General features: G+C 43.1%; 3 protein-coding genes across 3 annotated transcripts in view; 2 read left to right on the forward strand and 1 right to left on the reverse strand.

Moving 5' to 3' along the window:
• Positions 1-14: 14 nt before the first annotated feature.
• LOC117341859 (protein starmaker-like) lies at positions 15-4,851 on the forward strand. Its single transcript, XM_033903719.1, has 4 exons — positions 15-20; positions 1,373-2,222; positions 2,341-3,021; positions 3,521-4,851. The coding sequence occupies exons 1-4, from the start codon at positions 15-17 to the stop codon at positions 4,849-4,851; spliced, it is 2,868 nt and encodes a 955-aa protein (XP_033759610.1).
• An 880-nt stretch (positions 4,852-5,731) lies between these two features.
• On the forward strand, positions 5,732-6,181 carry LOC117341860 (salivary glue protein Sgs-3-like). The gene has a single exon (XM_033903720.1). The coding sequence runs from the start codon at positions 5,732-5,734 to the stop codon at positions 6,179-6,181; it is 450 nt and encodes a 149-aa protein (XP_033759611.1).
• Positions 6,182-12,766: 6,585 nt separating this feature from the next.
• Positions 12,767-27,154, reverse strand: part of LOC117341861 (neuronal acetylcholine receptor subunit alpha-3-like) — a 32,039-nt gene continuing 17,651 nt past the window's right edge. Inside the window, exons 2-3 of the mRNA XM_033903721.1 lie at positions 17,785-17,837; positions 12,767-12,895 (exon numbers count right to left, since the gene is read on the reverse strand). Of these exons, the coding sequence (XP_033759612.1) occupies positions 12,767-12,895; positions 17,785-17,837 (182 nt within the window). The remainder of the gene's footprint in view (positions 12,896-17,784; positions 17,838-27,154) is intronic.

The raw sequence follows: 27,154 nt of genomic DNA on the forward strand, positions 1-27,154 counted from the left end.
GAATTCGATTAAAAATGCAGGTAATGACGAAGGAGCTTGAAGAGAGAGAGAGAGAGAGAGAGAGAGAGAGAGAGAGAGAGAGAGAGAGTATAGAATGAAAGAGCTAGAAATGGGGAATAGAGAAGTCCCGGAAGCTCAACGTCAGTTGATGCTACGCAATATATCCGATTCGGTTCTAAAAATTCAATAGGAAGACGTGGACAAGTACTTTATGCACTTTGTGAAAATAGCCATAACCTTGAGATTTGGCTTATATCTTTACACTCATATTGCAGAATGTGCTTATAAGTAGGGCAAGACGATTTTGTCGTAATGTCATTACATTAATTATGTCATTATGCGTTCCAGAAATAAACAGGGGCAAGTTGTTATCTCTTTTGCATGACACTCAAATAACAGGTCATCGAGGGGTTATCAAAACCTATGACAGGATACATTCTTGTCAGACAAAATTAAGGAGAGAGGTGGCACACTACTGTAGGTCATGCCAACTTGTATCAAGTAGTGGAGAAGCCTAATCTAAATATACCTCGTGATCCATTATATCCTATACCTGCATGTGATGAATCATTTAGTCGAGTAATAATTGACTGTGAAAACCACACCTCCCTCTCCTCCATCCTTTATGGAACGAAACATAGAGGCTAATTTGAATAATAACCTTGTAAAGAGTGACATGTCAGGAAGGCCCAGGTTAAATATGTAGGTCAAACCGCGGGAAAAGGTCAAGTGAGATTGCACAGGATAAGATAGTATGCATAGTCAACTTCACTCCCCCTACTAATAAAATTAAGGTAGATATTATTGTATTTCTTGATATGGCAGGGTTTTATAGGAACTTTTGTGAAAACTTCCTGACTGTAGCACATCATTTAATCAGCCTTCTCAAAATGTTGCCGAATGCAAATGAAAGGAACACTTTCAGTCTTCATATGATGAACTTATCCGTCGGCAGTGGCAAGGCTGCCTAAGTGGCGCGGTACCCGACAGGGATTTTTTGGTCGTACCGTATGTATATTCATTAATGGTTAACTAGGACGGCTACGCATGCACTGTACGTATGGAGAGTGCATGACACAACTGTGAGTATTGTGTTTACACCAGTGCCCACGCGATCGCAAGGCGGTATTTAAAGTGACGTATGAACTCTAAGTATACATATAGGCTCATAGTTAGCTATTGTATATCCAATCTTTTGTTAACTGTTGTACATCTTGAATATCTTTAAAAGTTATTAAAACTTGTTGATTATACTAAACTTGTTTGGTAATAATAAGTGATTACGACCATAGTAAATCTACCGAAAGGGTAATGTATTGGGGGGGAGTCCTTGGAGAGATGTAAGGTAGACCGCCTCCTCCGACAACAACAGCCACTGACCACTACCACGACGACGACACGACGACGACGACCACGACCACGAGACGACGCGAGACGACACCAGAGACGACGACGACGAGACCACGACGACGACGACGACACGACAACAACAGCCACGACCACGACCAGACGACGACCAAGAGACCACGACACGAGACGACCACGACGACGACGACGAGACGACGACGACGACGAGAGACACCGAGACGACCCCGACGACGACGACGACGACCACGACGACGAGACGACGACGACGACCACGAACACGACCCCACCACACCACCACCACACCACCACCACGACCACGAGACGACGACGACCACGAACACGACCACCACCACCACCACCACCACCACGACCACGACGACGACGAAGACGACACCCAGACGGGAAAACGACGACGACGACACCGACGAAAGACGACGAACGAGACGACGACGGACGACGAGACACACGACGACAGGACGACGGGAAACGAAGACGAACCGACGACGACGAAAGAGGACGACGACGACGGACGACGACACGACGACCAGACGACGACACGACCCACACGAAAGACGACGACGAAGAACACGCGACGACGACGAGACGACCACGACCACGACGACGACGACGAGAAGACGACAGCGACGAAAGAGGACGACGACGACCAGACGACGACGACGACGACGACGGAACGACGAGACCGACGAGAGAGGACCACGACGACGACGACGGGCGAACAGAGACGACGACGACGAGACGACAAAGACGACGACGAGAACCACGAGAGAACAGACGACCACCGACGACGACGACGACACGCGAGACGACAACGAAAACGACGACGACGACGACGGGCGAGACGACGACGACGACACCGACACGACGACGACGACGACGACGAGACGACACACCCACGAGAACACGACGACGACAGAAGGACGAGACGACGACCCGAAGACGACGGGCGACAAGAGACGCACGACCACGACGACGACGACGAACCAGACCACGACCACGACACCACGACCAGACCACGACCACACGAGCGACGACGGACGACGACGACCACCACGACCCCGACCCACGACCACGAGACGACGAGACGGCGACGGGGACGAAACGAAGACAGACGACCCGACGACGAAGACGAAGACCACGACAGACGAGACGACGACGACGACGACGACAGGAGACGACGAGACAACAAACCACCACGAGACGACGACGTACGAGACGAGAGAGACCACGGGCGACGAAGACGACGACGACGAGACGACACAGGCACACAGACGACGACCACCACCCACGACCGACGACGACGACGACGACGACGAGACCCACGACGACGCGAAAGACGAGACGACACGGCCACGACCAACGACAGACGACGACGGGCCACCAGGACCACACCAGACGACGACGACGACGACGACGACGACGACGACGACACCCACGACACGACGACACGACGACGACAAAGAGACGACGACGGACGACACCCCAGACCACCACACGACGACGAGGAACGACGAGACGACGACAGACACCGACGAGCGAGACGACGACGACGAGACGACGACACGACGACGACACACGACACCACACGACGACACGACGACGAAGACCCACACGACACCGACACGAAAACCCGACGCACGAGAACGACACGACGACGACTCAACACACCGACCACCACCACGAAAACACGACACGACGAACACGACGACCACGACGACCGACACCCAAACCGACCAACACCACCACCACACCACCACCACTACCCACACGACCAGACCACCACACCACACCACACACTAATAGAACACGACACGACGACGGCGACGACGACACAAACCGACACGACACACCACACACGACCCACACACAACACCACACCACACACACAAAACTCACACGACACCACCACCACGACCACGACAGACGAGAGACGACACGCACGACGAAAGACCACCCGACCCACCACGACGAAGACGACGAGAACCGACAGACACGACGACGAAGCGACGACGACGACACGACGACACCGACTGAGACGACACCAGACCAACCACGAGACGACGAAGACACCACACCACGACGACGAGACGAGGAAGGACGAACGACACCAAGACCAAGACGACGACGACGACAGACCACCACGACCCCCCACCAAGACGAGACGACGAGAAACGAGACAAACCGACGACGACGACAGAAAGACGACGACGACGACGAAGACAGACGACACAGCGACAGCGACGAAAAGACACACGAGAACGAGACGACACAAACGACGAAGACGACGGACGCACGACACCACGACACACGACACGACCACGACCACGACCACGACGACACGACACAAGACCACCCACACAACCACGAGACGACGACGACGACGACGACGACGAACGGACAACGACGACGAAAGACGACGACGACGACGACGACGACGACGACGACGACGAGACAGACGACAGACGACGACGACGAAGGACGACAGACGACGACGCACCCGAAACGCCACGACGACACGACGACACAGACGACCGCGACGACGACGACCACGACAAACACAGACACACGAAGACCACCACCCGACTACGACGACGACGACGACCAACGACGACGACGACCAGAGACGAACGAGACGAGACGACGACGACGACGACGACGAGACACCCAACCACAACCACCACCACACCACCACCACCACCACCAAAACCACGACACCACGACAAACACACCACACACCCAAAACGACCAGACACCACACCCACGAACCACAAACGACCACCACGAGACGACGACGACGAGAGGCGGGACACGGACGACGACGACGACGACGAAACGACACTCGACACGACACGAAAACGAGGAAAGCGAGACGACGACGACAGCCACGACCACACCACACGAAAACGACCAACCACGACGACCACAGACCAAGACACGACCGACACAACCACCCACAACGACGACAACCCACGACACACGACCGACGCGACGACGTACGACAAACACGACACCGACGACGACAGACTACACCGACGAGACGAGACGACGAGAGACGACGACCACACGACACACCCACCCACCACCACACCACACACGACCACACCAACACGACACGACACCACCCCGAACAACAACAAGACCACGACAACACGACCACCACGACCACAGCACAGACCACGACCACGACCACACGACCACACCACGAACACGACGACGACGAACCAAAGACGACAAAACGACAACACGACACGACGACGAAAAGACCCCAAGACGACGACGACGAGACGACGACGACAGACGACACACGACCCACAAACGACGACACGACAGAGACGACGACGAGACACCCCGACCACCCCACAAACACTAAACCCCCCGCCCACGACCACGAGACCCACGACCACCCACCACAGACCACAAACACGACGACCACGAAAAAACGACACGAAGACGACGACGACCTGACACGACGACACGACGACAGACGACCACCACACACAACCACGACGACGACGACGAAGACACGACGACGACGACGACGACGACGACCACGACGACGACGACGACGACGACGACGACGAAGGACGACGACGACGACGACCACCACGACGACGACGACGACGACGGACGACGACCGACGACGACGATAGACGCTACGACGACGACGACGACGACGACGACGACGACGACGACCACGGACGACGACGACGGGACGACGACGACGACGACGACGACGACGACGACGACCACGACGACGACGACGACGACGACGAGGCCGACGACGACGACGACGAGCGACGACGACGCACGACGACGACGACGACGACGACGACGACGACGACGACGACGAGACGACGACGACGACGACGACGACGACGACGTACGACGACGACGACGACGAGACGACGACGGACGACGACGACGACGACGACGACGACGACGACGACGACGACGACGACAGACGACGACAGACGACGACGACGACGACGACGGACGACGACGACGACGACGGGGCGAGCGACGAAGACACGACCACGACGACGAGACCAACGACGACGACACCACGACAAAGACGACGACGACCACCACGACCCACCACCACGAGACGACGGACGACGAGACGACGACGATCGGACGAAGAAAGACGACGAGAGACCGACGACGACGACGACGACGACACGACCCCCACGACCAAAGACACCGACGACGAACGACGACGAAAGACGACGAAGACGACGACGACGACGAAAAGACGGACGACCAAAGAGACGACGACGGCAAGGACGACGACGGAGACGACGACGGAAAGACGACGAGACGGTGACGACGGGCGACGACGACGACGATGACGACGAGAGAAAGACGACGACGACGAGAGAAGACGACGACGACAACGACGGACGACCACCGACGGGCAAAGACGAACGACGACGAGACGACGACACCACCACCACCCCCACCACGACGGACGACGACGGAAGACGAGACGAAGACACGACGGACGACGACGACGACACAGACGACACGACGACGAAGGGCGAGACGACGACACGACGACGACGACACGCACAAGACGACGACGAAGACGACCAGACCACACCACGACACGACACAACGAAGGGCGAAGACGAAGAGACGAGACGACACACGAAGGGCACACGACACGAACGACGACGACACGACACACACTGACGAGACGAGACGACGAGACACACAGCGAGGGCGAAACCACGACCAAAAGACCACAAGACGAAAGACGACAAAGAGACGACGAACCACCACGACACGACGATGACACGAACGGACACACAGCGACGAAGACGGCCGAAACGGACGACGACGGGCGAGGACGACGAGACGAGTACACGACGAGACAAGCGACAGAAACACACGAAGACGACTACACTAAGACCCAAAAGTACAAGGGGACAACGATACGAGAAGACAACGACGATACTACGACGTAGGACACCCATACACCCTACCCTACGACTAAACGTAACTTACAATCACTACTACTACTACTACTACTACTACCTTTAATTAGCATAGCTGTTGATAGGACGTTAAACAATACGAAGCCAAACATTATACAGTTGACAAGAAACAAGAAAATATTGAAACTGATATATTACCAGTAGCATAGGCCACAACTTTGGCATTTAAACGAGCTTGTTAACAGTTGATATGGTAATTAGAACTCCATAGCAACGAAGTTCAATTTTGCCAGTAGAAAAAATGGCACGTATATGCTTTGTGCGTGTACAGATCATTTGAACATCTGTTTTTATTTTGTAGCCCAGAAAAGCCATTGTTTGTTGTATAATCAATTCAATCAAGTTATTCAATGTTCTATTAATGACAAAATAATCATATTTGAAGTGTTAAATTTTATTACAAAAAATATTTCATAATTAAATGTCATTTCAAGTAAGAATTACCTACAAGTTCATACTCGATATATCGTCCCTACATAAATGATATATCTTGCTGAAACATTGTACAATTTGTCTGTTGAGCTTACTAACAAAATACACATACTTCAAAAATATCATAAGGTATATTCAGCATATCGTCTTGTTAGAGCTATATCTACATCACCTTTTATCTTGTACACCTATTGTATCTTTATCAGATATAGTCTAAAATCACCGAGTGTCGTGTCGATAATGAGCGAATTTTGAATGTTTAAATATTATTCCTTGACATTATTTTTCATTTTTGTGCATAATTGCATTAAATCCCGTTAGATACTTGTGAAGACAGGCATTCCATTGTCATCGACATGTGTTTTCTTGTCACACAACCACAGTCCACCAACGTCACTTCCTCTTTCAAAGCATGTCGGGACATAGTCCTTTTTTGAATTGAGTAGATTCATTTAGAGCATTAAGTCCTGCAACTCCTGCTCCAATAACCGCTACACGCTTTGGAGGCTCCGACATAATTCACTTTAAAAACAATAGCATATTCTTATTAGCATGTGGATTGATTTTGGGGCTCCGTTCCCTCGTCTTCAGCAATCGAATAAGCCTCATTTATAAAAAGTTATGTCTGCCCTTCCGCAATGATGGTTTAGACCTAATTTGGCTGTAATCCATGAAGACATTAAAGAATATTAGCATTTTAAAGCAAAATTCCAGCCTGTTTGACCATCTGGGGTCTCGAACCTCTGTCGCAAAGGGTTAGACTAACGTCATTTATATATTAAGTTATGATTACGTTCCCAAAGTATATTTCCGACCAATATATATATTTTTAATTATGTATATGTATATATTCTAATAAGGTACAGGGATTTCAAAGTGGCATTCCTGGTAACGGCAGACATTGCTCCTCTCTACAAGGTCTTTTCTAAGAGCATGTAATCCAGCAATCTCTAGTTGGATTGTAATACGCATGTTATCTTTTTGTTTAAAATCAGTACATCTTTTCAGAAAATGTGTAAGTGTGAACTGTTGATCACAAGCAATGTTGTTTGTCAAATTTTCTTATAAAAACAAGATTTTTGGGCATCTGTAACTTTGGTCCAAATATAACAGGATATCCTCAACACACGTTGATGTGGATAAAAAACAACAGTGTAACTTCTGTTCGTCCTTGTGATTTCGTGTAGCCGCATTATTTTGTAAGTATCTTATTTACGACCCATTTACCCAACAAGAGGTCGTTAAGACAAAGAAATTGTCGGTAAAATGAACAAAATAAAAGATAGAATAAGACAAGTGAAACATATCTGTTAAAGTACTCTATCAATATGACAACGGCAGGATTTAGCACTACCACATATATAGCTAAACGCTAAGCGGCATTAGTAACGCTATTTCCACGTATATTTACCATTGTATGGCACTGCCACTATATAACCCTACCAATTCAGTTGCGAGTTCACCAGCTTATGAACTGCCAACTGAAATTTGAATTTGAAAATTTCAAAAAAAAAAATCGCACGACAAATAAAAAATCGCAGATGGTAAATATAAGCATTGAACGGCTTTCAGTTGGCATTCATAGTCAATATGAATGCCAACTGAAAGCCGTTCAATGCTTAAATGTAGTTAAAAGCTCACACTTGCTATTTCGTCTTCAGGTGTCGTGTATCTCTGATTATCCCCAATGTTTCACCCTCCATGTTAATGGTTCTTTCTTCCAGAGTTTCTACATCAGTCAATATATGCATGAGATTTCCCTGTCGGTGATCTGGTCAGGATTTACAAGTGCTTCTCTAACAGCTACATCCTGTGTCCCTCAAACCATGCACCGGGTGATATTCTAATTATCCAAGCTGAACAGGTATTCCACTTTCTTTCATTCGTATACATCCCATTATCTCTGTACTTGAATCTTTCTTACTGTTTGACTTACCTATACAACACTCCCCTATTACCTCCATTTTCTTCTTCTGCAGAAACTACTAAGTGCTGCCGGTCTCCTTTTGACTTTCCTTGTGTGCTGTTGATCCAAACCCGCCTCCATCTACATGCTATCAGGATGGATGACATTCACCTCCACAAAATAAACAAGTCCTGTCTTCTGACAATAGTTTTTCTACTGTCTTATCATTCGCCTTTTTTGTTTTTGCTGCTGCGGTTATGGTTGAGGACTGGTATGCTATATTTGAGGTATAACCGACAACCTTGCCAGACTTTGCGATACTTCCTCCACGAGCTTCCATGTATTGCTCACATCTTCTTAGGGATGCCTTCTGCAACTCAGCATAATCATTAATCTGTGTTTATGGCATGTTTGAATAAACTTGTCGTCCCTTACCAGTGAACAGAGAGACTCAGACTTACAGCCTATAGGTGCGTAATTTTGCGTGATGGCAAACTTTTCAAATCGCGCTCTAAAAGCGTCCATTTAAGATCACGACGTCCCTATGTTTGGTCCATGGAGACGCGTGTTGTTCACTGAGTCTCGCTTGACACTTCCTAGGTTAGAATGACGTCGACGGGTCTATCGAAGTCGTTGCGAGTCATATTTTCGGCGCTTGCAAAGCGGAATGTAACAGATTCGGGGGAAGGTCTATTATGGTATAGGCAGGGGTATCTCAAGACGTGAACACACCTCTCGTGGCTATCCATGATAATCTTATAGTACAGATATCGGGATCATATCATGTTATTCCTCTCATCCACCAACGTAACCTTACGCTGCAGCAGGATAATGCGATGTCCTATGTAGCAAGGGTTTGTCTTGGCTTTCTGGCTAAAAACAACGTTCAAGCTCTTTATTGGAGGCCATACAATCCAGAATATGTCTCAAATAGAACATTTGTGGGACAAGCTCGACGAGGAGGTAAGGAAGCGCGTCAACGTCCTTTATAAAGTCGCTCGACTGACGCAGGGCCTTATTCAGGAATGGAATAATAAAAGTTACAATTTGGTTATATTTATGATACGGGAATAAAGAGCAGCGACTGATACAAGAGGAGGGCATACATGCTACTATTTTGGATCAAGAAACTGCGTATGATCCTCTTGTTTTAAAGATATTCACACAAACAACGTCTATGATAGGACAACAAAAATCCTGAAAATGTATTCAGTAATGATGAAATAATTGGGAACCTACACCATGAACCTATCATTTAAGAAACATGAAAATAATAAATATCGAAAGTGAGCTTGCGTTTTCTTCCCGCTATACGTGTATATATACGTGAAATGGGTTAAAGTTTTTGGCTGAAAATACAGGGTCACTTGATAATCAAAAACCAGAACCTAGGTGGCGCCCGTTAACACAGAGTAGATTAACTATTGTAAAGATAGAACGGGAATTTAAATTATGGCCAAAGTCTGGGTTATACAGTTAAACTACTATAGATGAAGACTTAATTTTTCGGGACTTAATTATTAGACCGGTTTAGATATCCGGATTGGACAGAGTCCGGTTAAGTCAAAGTATATTGTACTATCTGTGTCATAGTATCCCTGATATGCAGTGTGTTACTTTTTCTGAATTCAAATAAGAATAACATTTCATACTGTCTCAAATATGCTGTATACTGTTTACTACATAATAATAGTAAATGGCCATATCACGGTGCAATATGATAGCTCTATATAGCAACCAACCTAAATTGACTGCAAAATAGCAATCAAATAAAACTGTGCCCAGCCTGCTTTGTCGTTCAGAACAATACCTCAAGTATTACATACTCTGACGTATTTCAGCCAGTCTGTCGCTACTCGACTGCTACACACTGAGATACCGATAGAAGCCCTCAAAAAACAACTACATTACGTACATGTACACAATACAATAAGTGTCATTGATAGTCCTAGTCGGTTTCGGCTAACTTGATATTTCTAAATTATTATATAACATCGAAGGGGAACCACGTTGTGACGACGGCACAGTGAGTATTATACAGACCGGGAGGCTGCCATGTCACAAGTCCTTGTGACGTCACATGTAGCAAAAGATTTGATCCAGACATTGAGATTATTCGGTCAAATCTGAAATGTAGTATTTATCATATGGAAAATTTTTCATAGAGGCTAAACTTTGACCGTATTATCAACGTTAACCTTTGTTCTCTTTTTTGTTCGTTTTTTTCAATACATTAATTCATACAAACAATTGTTAGGATTTGTACTTTTACGTGCTGTTAACACTATCAGATCATTTACGTTTTGCTGTAGTACGCCATACTGAAATGTCACACCTAAACATTAATGACAGTTTATGTTGATTAGGTACTGATATTTCAAATGTGCCTGATGCGGCGATGAATTGATAGACCAAATCAGAAGGATAGGGATTGTGCTCATGAATCACCCAGGTGGCGATATAGATAATTGTTTTGATGTTTGAAGACAAATTAATCTGATTACATGAACATAAATATCAATGCTTCCTTCTCAACAAATATCATAACGATACTTTTAGACTTTAACATTTTAAAAATATCATAATAGAAGCCTTGTAAGTTATAAACAATATAAAAAAGTTTCTGTAAATATAAGTGGGGTGCAATGGTCTTTCTTACTTAAATGCAATCTTAAACCGTGAAAGTACATAGGAGTATTACAACCCAAAAATGTTTATGACTGTGACTACATAAGCTTGTATTTACGAAGAAACAGTTCTAAAATGTATACATACAAAGCTCAAAATTGAATGCAAGAGAAAGAAATACCAAATTATCAAAACGTAACTCCAAATTAAACACCAAGATATGAATACAAACAACCCCCAAGAAGAGCAATACTTCTGACCGGTAATGGTAGGTGGGAAAGAAACTTAACATGTGACCAAAATAAATTTGAATACTGGCAAACACGCTTAGCTCACCCGCCACGGCTGGTAATAACTCCTAAAGATAACATTGATTGGACCTAGACAGTGAGCACTAATGCACTTATAATTGACCAATCAGAAAAAAAATTTCGGAAGTACCTTCGAATACTGCCAATCTAACGGCATAACATTATATTAAATTGAAGGGCCTGGGTGCACACTCATTGAAAATATGTTCACTGCCATTTCAAATAAATACTGTACGTAAAATTCATTCGATCATATTCATCATTGACAGCGAAATACAGTATTAGTAAGAAATAAGATTACATGATAACAAAAATACATTTAACAAGGTGTGATAGACAATGACCAAAGACGGCAATTTCCAGCATTAAAGTGATGAAATGTTGTTTTAACACAAAGACGTGAAATGTAAAGTAGGACAAGTGAAAAAAGTATGGGCTCTGAAATGAAAATTGTCTTATTGATGTAATATGTTATGAAGAAGATGATGATGACGACGATGACGACGACGACGACGACGATGATAAAATAGTTAGTTTCAATATAAAATTTACGTGAATGCAAGTGTAAACTATCTTCAATGTGTTTATACCATTACATAACAAACAACACATATACCAGTTACAAGGCGATGTCTGTGTATGTTATTGATCGGTGACCAAACAAAGGCAATACTACTGCTGAGTAAACGATATTGAAATACGTGTACTCGTTGGAGATTGTTGACATTTATAAGCGATACAAAATTACCTACCTTTTACAAATAAAACAGTACAGTGGGAGGAGAACTGTGAGGAGGCGAATGAGCGGAAGAGCCTCAAGTATGCAGATCTAATGGCAGATTGCAGAGACAAGGGATGGAGTGTTTGGCTGTTTCCGGTCGAAGTTGGCTGCAGAGGATTTCCATCTCGTTCAGTGACCAGGCTCTTACAACATCTAGGAATGTTGGGGAAGGCAAAGTCAACAGCCTTGCGAAAACTGGGTGAAGCAGCAGAAAGATCATCATGCTGGATATGGCACCGTCGGAATGACAAATGCTGGAAGCCGGGATCCGTCGAGTAGAGGTTTGGTCACCACTACTGACCCACCAACTGGAGGATGTCGTGGTTCAGGGTCGAAACATCCGAAGATAGTTGGCAACCACCTGAAGACGAAGGATACCGGCAATCGAGCACCGAGGGGCAAAGCAACCAGGCATTAACAGAAGATGCCAGGAAAATAGGCAGCAGAAGATCAGCTGTAAGTTAACAATAGCAATAAAAAATTACCTACCTTTTACAAATAAAAGATATCTGTTAAGCTTTCTTCAAAACCCTTCCCCAACGAACATCTAGGATGATTTGACAATGTTTTCTTTGACAAAACAACCTGATACCCTGGGGCTTTTTTTTATCGCTTTCAGTAAAACAAATCGAAAACGACGATTAAATCTCAACATCTTTCAAACTAGGAATAAAAGGTAATTTAAAGGTGATTCAAATACTTTTTTTTCAAATTAGAGAAAAGCCATCCAGGTCCATGTATAGTGTAGTGAATTTGAAGATTATGTCAGTGGATCTTTTTAGCATTGTTAGTATTTGACGATTTAATATTATCTGTTTTCATAAAGGGTTTTGGTATGACGTCTGTGATTGTTGAAATTCACCATAGGTGATTACATACGCCAGACCCATCATATGTACGATTTTGAATACACACCATCTAGAGTAATATCAAAGTGAAGAATTTGCTCAAACCAATATAACCAAATAACTCTCTAGACAAGTGCTTGATCATCAAAATACAAAGTCGACTCAATGTCTTTAATTTTAAAATGATCCACTAACACAAATGTAAAACCTTCAAAAAAAGCAACTTAGTTACAATTAACGTTGTGTCATTTGCAGGTATACGAAGTAAGCATTACAGTACTAATTACGGTTAATTTCATAAAAAAAATGCCAAACATGTATAAATGTTTCAGTTTCCTAACTTATTTAGCTGACTTTGATATTGGTTTTGTTTTTTGTTGTTTTTTTAATAAGATAAAAATGCTAAAATACTCAATGATAAATTTCCCATTACAGTCAAAGGCAGACAGCTATTTGCCAAAAAAGTCACCATTTTATCTTCGAATCGAAATAAACTACAGTAACAAAGCATTTGCTTCCTGAAAGTTCGGATAACCTACCCATTGGTGATGTATGAAGTGATGTTGCAGGCATGTGTGCAGACACAGCAGTCAACATGGCGCCAAGAGCAGGGACATCCGTCAGTATGTAGGATACTCTTTCTCAAGACTAAGATGACTAACAGTGACATCAGTAGAATCGAAACGATAACATTTGTGACGTAGAACACGTCGTCTCTTAAGTTGCAGAACAGAACTGAAATGTTTGCGATTGTCCATCGATAAGGATGACTTAAGGTATTCTTGGTTCCGTACTTTATTGGGAAAATCTTGGAATTCTATACTTGCAACGAACAAAATATTTCTTCATTTCAAAAAAATCAATATTGAGAGACCAACCAATCGAAGATTTTCACTCAACTGTATTTTAAAGGGGCGGCATTAACGATAACCCGGACTACGGAATTTCGGGAGAATTTATAAGACTTGCCTATTAAACTAAGGTTATTTTTTGGGGCTAGTGAACCAAAAGACGTAATGGCAGCTCCAACACAAGCAAAGCTGGTCGAAGCATCTTGGAGGAGAGAGAAGGAACCAGCACATTTTATGACAGCAGTGCAGAGAAAGGATGGCCAAGAAGATTCAGCAAAAAGATAAATTGTAATAGAGGCGCCCAGTGCAAATGCGCTACAACAGGACTATGTCAGTGCGTGATAATTACGGCCATACAGTCCTCCGATTGTGAGGTTACCACATGTACACTGAGTAGCAGTCTACCGCAGATGGACTTTCTACCAACCGTGGCACCAGACTCCGTATGTCCTTACACGTAATGTGCATATGAATAGTCATTTACCACAGTCGGGAATCGCGGTTACCAAGAGAGGCAATCAAGTTTACTTGATAGGAAAATAGAAAATTCAAATGCAGTCATCGCAGTCCGTCTACGGAACGTCCAGTTATCTGTAACATTGAGTGTACTAGCTAAAGTAATAATCCTATTACTGATGGAGAGTGTAGCGACTGTGAAGTTTCAGATGAAAGTTTGTTTGACGGTTCATGTACATGACTGTTTAAATTTTCTCATTTGACTGAGGATGTGATAGAAATGTAATTGCTGAATGATTTCTTACTCCATTCCTTGAAAACATAAAACAAAAGTTCACTTTTGACGCATATTCATATTTTCATTTCATAAAAACTTGCATCAGCTGGCAAGTATCTGATACAATAACGAACAAGGATATCTAATCCCTCATGTAAGAGTTTGACTGGCCAGCACTCGGCGAACGTCGAGCTGACTGGCAAAACTCATTCACTCTGGTTGGAATATCCTTGTTCTTGGAAAAAAACCGTGGTAAATTATATTAGTGTGTATATAAGATAACTCTTAACGCCATTTTAAGCTTAAATATATATAGACTTCATTTCCAGCCATGCGACGTAGCCAAAGACCTTCTTTATGAATCATACCGGGGTCTCTACTGCCTAACGCTCAGCATTCCGGGAGTGGGACGGACTCGACCATTATCAGTATAATGTAGTTTGCTGGATGTCTTCGGCAGTGTGTTTAAGTGAGATAGTTTAACACTAAAGAGTCGTTATCAGTTTCGCGGTATCATAAGGGGACAAATATTCAATACACGCTTGCATCTCCCTAAAAGGGGAAGCCCTCCTTTAATTACCTTAGAAGTAACATGTTAATAGGACGTTACATGATACATATGTTTTATTGCATATTCAGCCATTCGTAATGCTGATGGACTTATGTAATGCAAATAATTCTACCTATATGTCAGACCATCTGGTTTGTGTATCCGATATCTGATGCGACATATAATACACAGACTGTCTTCACGGACAATTAGGACAAACACCTCACAGGTGTCACTAGCGTCTGTGAGGGTATAAGCTTCAGGTAATGTTCTCTTTATCTATCAACCGCTTGATGGATATGTTCCAAATTGCATTTTGTTGTTTCACGGTCCATCGAACATTTGGGTCATTTATGGCAAAACAACACCAGATTTAAAGGACATCCGCTTAAAAGAAACATATCTTGTTCAACAAGAATGTGAAAAATTTAAAACAATCAACGTATCAACTGGTTGCGGGCGGATATAATGAAATGAAATGAAATCCAAACAGAAATAGTCAGTCCGCGATTCGTCAGAAGGCCCCAAAATTGATCGCCTCTTAATGTGTCATACATGGTACAACAGGCATATTCTTTGTCTGCTTCTCCAGTACCACCAGTACGATTTAGATCAAACTTGTCTGAAATGTTCTTGCGATAGTCCTTACCAAGTGCTGTTATTTTCGTGCCGTCGAAAAAACAAAGATGGCCGCCATCTTGAAAAACACATTTTAATCGTCTTCAAACTTCCACCGGCGAGATTCAGGTCAGTCTTGACTGAAATAATCCTGACAAAGTCTTGTTTTTTGTTGGTCGGTCAGAAATCCAAGATGGCGGCAATTATGAAAAAAAAAACCAATTTAAACTCTTAGCCAGTTCCAGTGTTGTTTTTGGGTTGAAAGCAAGGATTGACAAAGTGTTGATATTTTTCGGACTAAATATTTCTACATTCGTAGTCACGGCATCCATTTTGTAACATGATATCACCATAATGGCTATACGACTTGTACTTGTTATTTTCCCTTTTCCAACTCCTTTCTTGACACGTAATACATAAAAGAAAATGAGAATTTGGATGAATGCCTATTTAATATGCTTAAATAGTTTTATGCTTGGAAATGTTACGCCTTTAGTATTTTTTTCTGCTAAGTAGGTGAAAAGTCCGTCAAATTGCGACAATTTCCAGTTCTGGTTTGTTCCTCATGTGGTTGAAGGCTACCTCAAAGAAGACGTATGTGGGGTACCTGTAAAGTACGAAACGAAAGCAAAACGAAACAAAACAAAACGAAACGAAATCAAACGAAACGAAATCAAACGAAACGAAATCAAACAAAATGAAAACATTGAAAAAATAGATAGACAATTTTAGACTTTGCAAACGCCTTAGTGTCCCATTCCCATCGGTGTTAAAACAACACACAGGAATAAAATTATCGCAATAGGAAGAAAGAAGCACGGCGAATGCTAGCCCCTATGTATGAGGACATTCTTGTATCTTTATCTCTTTGAAAATAAAACAAAACTATTGAACCTGAAAAAGAGTATCGCAATATTCGTTCAGTTCTTTAGATATGAAATAGATTTATTCAGAATATATTTACTTATCTATTTAATGGGTTTTTTTCAGTCCGCTATTACGACCTTATAGTCTTTCAGCGGTCCAGAATAGATAGGAAATTGAGAAGAATTGAAACAGTATAGAATGAAAAAGGAAAGTTGGGTGGAAGAGAGTCGCCTGTCAAATTGATGGTGTGATTAATTTAAAAAACGACTCCCAGATTGGAATGGGTCCTAACCTAGCACTGTTTAGTAGCAGTTACGCTTACCCTAGCCAAGATGAAGGAAGAAGAGAGACCCTACCCTGTGAATTTGGTTTATCAAGGTTGTTGACGTCCATCTAAACAACTACTAAATATTTCGAAACATTAAATACTGGCCTAAAATACCCTATCCTCTGGGCCGGCGTAATCACACTAAAAGACCGCCGATGGATCGCTATTGTGCAAGTTAGATATTCTCACACGGGACACCAATTTAAGTCCTAGCAGACGGACTTGATATTAGTCGTAAACGGTTAATTGAAGTACTAGTGCTTTCCTTTGTGTCCGCACTTGTAAGACTTCCTTCGATGTCTGATTCAGAATGTACGATTAGTCCATTTTTATAGGCATGCAAATCGCGTAGTGTATTGTGTTTACAAAAAATGTGTATATTAAACATGCGATTCTACCAAAAATAATCACTCACAAATACTGGTAAAATATCTTCTTACCAATAAATTTATCATAAACTAAACAGACGTTTTCTTGCCCACCTGCTGATTTTACTTTCAAAATAAAGGGACGTTACTCTACAGTACGTTATTTAATGCATGTCTCACCTTGGGTTTAGATGAAAAGAACAAGTTGGTCTTACGAAAATCTCCGAGCAAAGCTGAAATAAAATAAAATATATTCCTTTTTCAACCATAGGAAATCCACATAACTAATCAAGTTCTTAAATATTTTCTAAAACATCCAGAATTATTCAAAGTTCATCAAAATTACAGAAATAGAGCCGTCCTCTGATGCTTCCATTCTGTCTACACTCCCGACACCAGCAATACGGAAACAGTGCGTTCAGTCGGCGTTTTTATACGAATCGCGCCTTTCAAGTCCAGCAATTTTCCCGGAACTCTAACTTTTCGCGATTAGATACACATCTCGCTTTCCTACTATAAAAGGAGTTGCTTACAATCACCTCTGTCACGTGATTTTAGATCGAGCGTGCACCAATACACTACGCGATTTGCACGCCTATTAATTGTTGACTAAGCATATTATCGAAATAGAGTAAATATCCTATATTTAAAAAAACTGAGTGAATATTGCGATAAATGCATCCTTTCCTATGTGTTGTTTTAACACCAATGAGAATGGGACACGTCGGCCTTTGTAAAGTCTAAAATTGTCTATTTATCTATTTTTTCAATGTTTTCATTTTTCATTTCGTTTCGTTTCGTTTCATTTTGATTTCGTTTCGCAATTTATAGGTACCCAGGTGTTTTTGGTAGTTGCGGTATGTCCGTGTTTGCCTCTTTGTGATACTGCAACCAGCACCTAATATGGCACAGCACCAGGTCTTCTTAACCTGAAAACTGGTGAATCAATTCTCCCGTTTCCACAAATTTTGCTAAGCAGGAGTAGCAACTTTCATTTTCATAGAGTATTGTTTGTCTAGGACAGGGTCAGAAATCGCCTTCTTCACGGGGGCTAAACTTAAGTCCAATTTCACTGCCTGTCGTAATTTTCAGAGGCGACTCATTTCCCCACAACTTTCATCCCAAAGAATTGAATGACCTTCTAAATGAATCCGTTGCTGGGTTTTCGCTAATAGTTTTATTGCATCCTCCTTTGAAGACATATATTAAGTTCCCAACGTTTACTGTACACCAGGTATTGCATCAAAGATATATTACACACGTTTTACAAGTCTAAAACTACCGACCTAGGACCAGTACCATGCAACTTCCAAACGTGAGTTTCGAACTCGGAACGCAGTGGTGGAGGGCTACCGATGAAGTGTCGGGACACCTTAACCACTCGCCGAACGCTGCACCTAACCATCTAATTTACACAATCATTGCCGTGCCAGGTAAAATTACAACTTCTTTGGATCTCTAACCTGTCCTACGTCATACATCAACATCTTACAAGGTCCGAAATTCCAGGTTATAAATTCTGAGCTCTAACTAGATGGCGATTAAATAGGACACATATATAATATGACTTTGAGGTTTTGCCGTCAACATTGACTGTGTCTAAGAACAAGTGGCCAGGTTCGCTTACCGAATCAATACACATCGACGGTATTTGGTCAGAGTGATTTAACTGTACTCTAGATCTCTCATCATTACAAATAATTAAGTTTACGGGAATACACTTATATCATATACAGTAATAGCATTGATTTCATTAATTGGAATACACATCCTCCGCCACATGCAGACCAACACATACATCCTCACTTGTATAACCTATACATACGGGTGTGGACTTGCACAATGCACTACACATATCTTACATTAATCTAAAGATATGCGATCTGAGATATATTGCACAGCTGTGTCGTTTCTAAAGAGTGGACGACCGCTGTTTCGAAAATCAAAAAATACGAAATACATCGTATCAAGGACGTATATATACATATTTTAACTTAATTGTGAATTAAAGTCCGTGTCGTATTAGATAATAAAAGACTGGTTTCTTTTATCTACATATAAACAATGCATATTCCACGAATCTACTTTGTCTAAATGTACATAATTAGGTATGGAGTTATCGGATGATGATATTATTTGTCCATACTGATATGTATATCAAACAAACACAAATGACATAGGAATCCACGGGTAAGCATTAAGATGTGAGAAAAACACAGCGGAGAAAAACAGGAAGAACTCTTAAACACATGCGACGCATACATGATTAAAAATTTGATATCGAATTACGTTTAAAATGGGAATCAGGCGTAACAGGGCAAGACAACCTCATTAATCACACTACATCAAATACGAGAGAAAAAATATCCTGATATGTATATGGGAGGTAATGTAAATAGGGAAGGTGTCACAATATTATACGACGAGAGGTGGGAACTCTCTGATATACAAAGATATTTCTGTTTGTCGACATTGTGTACGTCGATGTTGTCTTACTGCTTGTTTTTTTTAAGAAACTTTAAAACATTTTTATCCTTCTGTCCTTAACTATATCAAATATTGAAAACTGCACTTAATGTTAAACGTCTCTTCAGCAATGCAATTGACAGTTATTGTATTGACATTGATGTTCAAGTGTCCTGATTATTGCATTGGTGTTATTCTCAAGTTATGCTGAGGTTGGTATTTCAGCTGCATAGTCTTACAACTAGCTCTTGTTGCTGGGTAGTTGAGAGTCTTGCACCAAATAAGTAACGTCGAATGTGGTCGACCCTGACTGTACCATTGTACACCCGGTTGATTTGGTTGGAGTTAATTAGCCTGGTACCACAGCGTAGGGTGCCCTCGGACAGCATGTTGTCTATAATGTACATACCGCTGGTATTGCGTCTATTGTGTACATATAGGGCGACAGTAGCTTATGTTGTGTCCACCGTGTACATATAGGGCCACAGTGATTTTTGTTATGTCTACTGTGTACATACATGACTACAGTAGAACGTGTTATGTCTACTGTGTATTAACATGGCTAGAGTAGATCGTGTTCTATATACTGTGTACATATATGGCTAGAGTATACCGTGTTATGTCTACTGTGTACATATATGGCTAGAGTAGACCGTGTTATGTCTACTGTGTAAATATATGGCTAGAGTAGACCGTGTTGTGTCTACTGTGTACATATATGGCTAGAGTAGATCGTGTTATGTCTACTGTGTACATATATGGCTAGAGTAGACCGTGTTATGTCTACTGTGTAAATATATGGCTAGAGTAGACCGTGTTGTGTCTACTGTGTACAAACAGGGCTAGAGTAGACCGTGTTATGTCTACTGTGTACATATAGGGCTAGAGTAGATCGTGTTATGTCTACTGTGTACATACAGGGCTAGAGTAGATCGTGTTATGTCTACTGTGTACATACAGGGCTAGAGTAGATCGTGTTGTGTCTACTGTGTACATACAGGGCTAGAGTAGATCGTGTTATGTCTACTGTGTACATATATGGCTAGAGTAGACCGTGTTATGTCTACTGTGTACATATAGGGCTAGAGTAGATCGTGTTATGTCTACTGTGTACATACAGGGCTAGAGTAGACCGTGTTGTGTCTACTGTGTACATACAGGGCTAGAGTAGATCGTGTTATGTCTACTGTGTACATATATGGCTAGGGTAGACCGTGTTGTGTCTACTGTGTACATATATGGCTAGAGTAGACCGTGTTATGTCTACTGTGTACATATATGGCTAGAGTAGATCGTGTTGTGTCTACTGTGTACATACATGGCTAGAGTAGACCGTGTTATGTCTACTGTGTACATATATGGCTAGAGTAGATCGTGTTGTGTCTACTGTGTACATACAGGGCTAGAGTAGACCGTGTTGTGTCTAATGTGTACATATATGGCTAGAGTAGACCGTGTTATGTCTACTGTGTACATATAGGGCTAGAGTAGACCGTGTTGTGTCTACTGTGTACATATAGGGCTAGAGTAGATCGTGTTGTGTCTACTGTGTACATATATGGCTAGAGTAGACCGTGTTATGTCTACTGTGTACATATATGGCTAGGGTAGACCGAGTTGTGTCTACTGTGTACATACATGGCTAGAGTAGACCGTGTTGTGTCTACTGTGTACATATATGGCTAGAGTAGATCGTGTTGTGTCTACTGTGTACATACAGGGCTAGAGTAGACCGTGTTATGTCTAATGTTTACATACAGGGCTAGAGTAGATCGTGTTATATCTACTGTGTACATACAGGGCTAGAGTAGACCGTGTTGTGTCTACTGTGTACATATAGGGCTAGAGTAGACCGTGTTATGTCTACTGTGTACATATATGGCTAGGGTAGACCGTGTTGTGTCTACTGTGTACATATAGGGCTAGAGTAGATCGTGTTGTGTCTACTGTGTACATACAGGGCTAGAGTAGACCGAGTTGTGTCTACTGTGTACATACAGGTCTAGAGTAGACCGTGTTGTGTCTAATGTGTACATACAGGGCTAGAGTAGATCGTGTTATGTCTACTGTGTACATATATGGCTAGAGTAGATCATGTTGTGTCTACTGTGTACATACATGGCTAGAGTAGACCGTGTTGTGTCTACTGTGTACATATAGGGCTAGAGTAGACCGTGTTGTGTCTACTGTGTACATACAGTGCTAGAGTAGATCGTGTTGTGTCTATTGTGTACATACAGGGCTAGAGTAGACCGTGTTGTGTCTACTGTGTACATACATGGCTAGAGTAGACCGTGTTGTGTCTAATGTGTACATATATGGCTAGAGTAGACCGTGTTATGTCTACTGTGTACATACAGGGCTAGAGTAGATCGTGTTGTGTCTACTGTGTATATATATGGCTAGAGTAGATCGTGTTATGTCTACTGTGTACATACAGGGCTAGAGTAGACCGTGTTGTGTCTACTGTGTACATACAGGGCTAGAGTAGACCGTGTTGTGTCTACTGTGTACATACAGGGCTAGAGTAGACCGTGTTATGTCTACTGTGTACATACAGGGCTAGAGTAGACCGTGTTGTGTCTACTGTGTACATATATGGCTAGAGTAGACCGTGTTATGTCTACTGTGTACATATATGGCTAGAGTAGACCGTGTTGTGTCTACTGTGTACATACAGGGCTAGAGTAGATCGTGTTGTGTCTACTGTGTACATATATGGCTAGAGTAGACCGTGTTATGTCTACTGTGTACATATAGGGCTAGAGTAGACCGTGTTATGTCTACTGTGTACATATATGGCTAGAGTAGACCGTGTTGTGTCTACTGTGTACATACAGGGCTAGAGTAGACCGTGTTGTGTCTACTGTGTACATATATGGCTAGAGTAGACCGTGTTATGTCTACTGTGTACATACAGGGCTAGAGTAGACCGTGTTGTGTCTACTGTGTACATACAGGGCTAGAGTAGATCGTGTTGTGTCTACTGTGTACATACAGGGCTAGAGTAGATCGTGTTATGTCTACTGTGTACATATATGGCTAGAGTAGACCGTGTTATGTCTACTGTGTACATATAGGGCTAGAGTAGATCGTGTTATGTCTACTGTGTACATACAGGGCTAGAGTAGACCGTGTTGTGTCTACTGTGTACATACAGGGCTAGAGTAGATCGTGTTATGTCTACTGTGTACATATATGGCTAGAGTAGACCGTGTTGTGTCTACTGTGTACATATATGGCTAGAGTAGACCGTGTTATGTCTACTGTGTACATATATGGCTAGAGTAGATCGTGTTGTGTCTACTGTGTACATACATGGCTAGAGTAGACCGTGTTATGTCTACTGTGTACATATATGGCTAGAGTAGATCGTGTTGTGTCTACTGTGTACATACAGGGCTAGAGTAGACCGTGTTGTGTCTAATGTGTACATATATGGCTAGAGTAGACCGTGTTATGTCTACTGTGTACATATAGGGCTAGAGTAGACCGTGTTGTGTCTACTGTGTACATATAGGGCTAGAGTAGATCGTGTTGTGTCTACTGTGTACATATATGGCTAGAGTAGACCGTGTTATGTCTACTGTGTACATATATGGCTAGGGTAGACCGAGTTGTGTCTACTGTGTACATACATGGCTAGAGTAGACCGTGTTGTGTCTACTGTGTACATATATGGCTAGAGTAGATCGTGTTGTGTCTACTGTGTACATACAGGGCTAGAGTAGACCGTGTTATGTCTAATGTTTACATACAGGGCTAGAGTAGATCGTGTTATATCTACTGTGTACATACAGGGCTAGAGTAGACCGTGTTGTGTCTACTGTGTACATATAGGGCTAGAGTAGACCGTGTTATGTCTACTGTGTACATATATGGCTAGGGTAGACCGTGTTGTGTCTACTGTGTACATACAGGGCTAGAGTAGACCGAGTTGTGTCTACTGTGTACATACAGGTCTAGAGTAGACCGTGTTGTGTCTAATGTGTACATATATGGCTAGAGTAGATCGTGTTGTGTCTACTGTGTACATACATGGCTAGAGTAGACCGTGTTGTGTCTACTGTGTACATATAGGGCTAGAGTAGACCGTGTTGTGTCTACTGTGTACATACAGTGCTAGAGTAGATCGTGTTGTGTCTATTGTGTACATACATGGCTAGAGTAGACCGTGTTGTGTCTACTGTGTACATACATGGCTAGAGTAGACCGTGTTGTGTCTAATGTGTACATATATGGCTAGAGTAGACCGTGTTATGTCTACTGTGTACATACAGGGCTAGAGTAGATCGTGTTGTGTCTACTGTGTATATATATGGCTAGAGTAGATCGTGTTATGTCTACTGTGTACATACAGGGCTAGAGTAGACCGTGTTGTGTCTACTGTGTACATACAGGGCTAGAGTAGATCGTGTTGTGTCTACTGTGTACATATATGGCTAGAGTAGACCGTGTTGTGTCTACTGTGTACATATAGGGCTAGAATAGATCGTGTTGTGTCTACTGTGTACACTGTGTACATACAGGGCTAGAGAAGACCGTGTTATGTCTACTGTGTACATACAGGGCTAGAGTAGATCGTGTTATGTCTACTGTGTACATATATGGCTAGAGTAGACCGTGTTATGTCTACTGTGTATATACAGGGCTAGAGAAGACCGTGTTATGTCTACTGTGTACATACAGGGCTAGAGTAGATCGTGTTATGTCTACTGTGTACATATATGGCTAGAGTAGACCGTGTTGTGTCTAATGTGTACATATATGGCTAGAGTAGACCGTGTTATGTCTACTGTGTACATATATGGCTAGAGTAGACCGTGTTATGTCTACTGTGTACATATAGGGCTAGAATAGATCGTGTTGTGTCTACTGTGTACATACAGGGCTAGAGTAGACCGTGTTATGTCTACTGTGTACATACAGGGCTAGAGTAGATCGTGTTGTGTCTACTGTGTATATATATGGCTAGAGTAGATCGTGTTATGTCTACTGTGTACATACAGGGCTAGAGTAGATCGTGTTGTGTCTACTGTGTACATACAGGGCTAGAGTAGATCGTGTTATGTCTACTGTGTACATATATGGCTAGAGTAGACCGTGTTATGTCTACTGTGTACATATAGGGCTAGAGTAGATCGTGTTATGTCTACTGTGTACATACAGGGCTAGAGTAGACCGTGTTGTGTCTACTGTGTACATACAGGGCTAGAGTAGACGTGTTATGTCTACTGTGTACATATATGGCTAGAGTAGACCGTGTTGTGTCTACTGTGTACATATATGGCTAGAGTAGATCGTGTTATGTCTACTGTGTACATACAGGGCTAGAGTAGACCGTGTTATGTCTACTGTGTACATATATGGCTAGAGTAGACCGTGTTGTGTCTACTGTGTACATATATGGCTAGAGTAGACCGTGTTATGTCTACTGTGTACATACAGGGCTAGAGTAGACCGTGTTATGTCTACTGTGTACATATATGGCTAGAGTAGACCGTGTTATGTCTACTGTGTACATATAGGGCTAGAGTAGACCGTGTTGTGTCTACTGTGTACATATATGGCTAGAGTAGACCGTGTTGTGTCTACTGTGTACATATATGGCTAGAGTAGACCGTGTTGTGTCTACTGTGTACATATATGGCTAGAGTAGACCGTGTTGTGTCTACTGTGTACATATATGGCTAGAGTAGACCGTGTTGTGTCTACTGTGTACATACAGGGCTAGAGTAGACCGTGTTGTGTCTACTGTGTACATACAGGGCTAGAGTAGACCGTGTTGTGTCTACTGTGTACATACAGGGCTAGAGTAGATCGTGTTATGTCTACTGTGTACATATATGGCTAGAGTAGACCGTGTTGTGTCTACTGTGTACATACAGGGCTAGAGTAGACCGTGTTATGTCTACTGTGTACATATATGGCTAGAGTAGACCGTGTTATGTCTACTGTGTACATACATGGCTAGAGTAGACCGTGTTATGTCTACTGTGTACATATATGGCTAGAGTAGATCGTGTTGTGTCTACTGTGTACATACAGGGCTAGAGTAGACCGTGTTGTGTCTACTGTGTACATACATGGCTAGAGTAGACCGTGTTATGTCTACTGTGTACATATAGGGCTAGAGTAGACCGTGTTGTGTCTACTGTGTACATATATGGCTAGAGTAGACCGTGTTATGTCTACTGTGTACATATATGGCTAGAGTAGATCGTGTTGTGTCTACTGTGTACATACAGGGCTAGAGTAGACCGTGTTGTGTCTACTGTGTACATATATGGCTAGAGTAGACCGTGTTATGTCTACTGTGTACATATATGGCTAGAGTAGACCGTGTTGTGTCTACTGTGTACATATATGGCTAGAGTAGACCGTGTTGTGTCTACTGTGTACATATATGGCTAGAGTAGACCGTGTTATGTCTACTGTGTACATATATGGCTAGAGTAGACCGTGTTATGTCTACTGTGTACATACATGGCTAGAGTAGATCGTGTTATGTCTACTGTGTACATACAGGGCTAGAGTAGACCGTGTTGTGTCTACTGTGTACATATATGGCTAGAGTAGACCGTGTTATGTCTACTGTGTACATACATGGCTAGAGTAGACCGTGTTGTGTCTACTGTGTACATACAGGGCTAGAGTAGACCGTGTTGTGTCTACTGTGTACATACAGGGCTAGAGTAGACCGTGTTGTGTCTACTGTGTACATATATGGCTAGAGTAGACCGTGTTATGTCTACTGTGTACATACAGGGCTAGAGTAGACCGTGTTGTGTCTACTGTGTACATACAGGGCTAGAGTAGACCGTGTTATGTCTACTGTGTACATACAGGGCTAGAGTAGACCGTGTTATGTCTACTGTGTACATACAGGGCTAGAGTAGACCGTGTTGTGTCTACTGTGTACATACATGGCTAGAGTAGACCGTGTTATGTCTACTGTGTACATACAGGGCTAGAGTAGACCGTGTTGTGTCTACTGTGTACATACATGGCTAGAGTAGACCGTGTTATGTCTACTGTGTACATACAGGGCTAGAGTAGACCGTGTTATGTCTACTGTGTACAT

Source organism: Pecten maximus, chromosome 14 (genome assembly GCF_902652985.1).
Source record: "Pecten maximus chromosome 14, xPecMax1.1, whole genome shotgun sequence".
NCBI lineage: Eukaryota > Metazoa > Mollusca > Bivalvia > Pectinida > Pectinidae > Pecten > Pecten maximus.

What these genes read in the sequence shown, in the direction of transcription:
- LOC117341859 (XM_033903719.1), top strand. An exon ending in AACGACGACGACGACGACGG is followed by an intron (nt 2,223 to 2,340) that starts GCGAGACGACGA and finishes ACGGGCGACAAG; the next exon opens with AGACGCACGACCACGACGAC. An exon ending in CACCGACACGAAAACCCGAC is followed by an intron (nt 3,022 to 3,520) that starts GCACGAGAACGA and finishes CGACGACGACAG; the next exon opens with ACCACCACGACCCCCCACCA.
- LOC117341860 (XM_033903720.1), top strand. Translation starts at nt 5,732, where the DNA reads ATGACGACGAGAGAAAGACGACGACGACGAGAGAAGACGACGACGACA.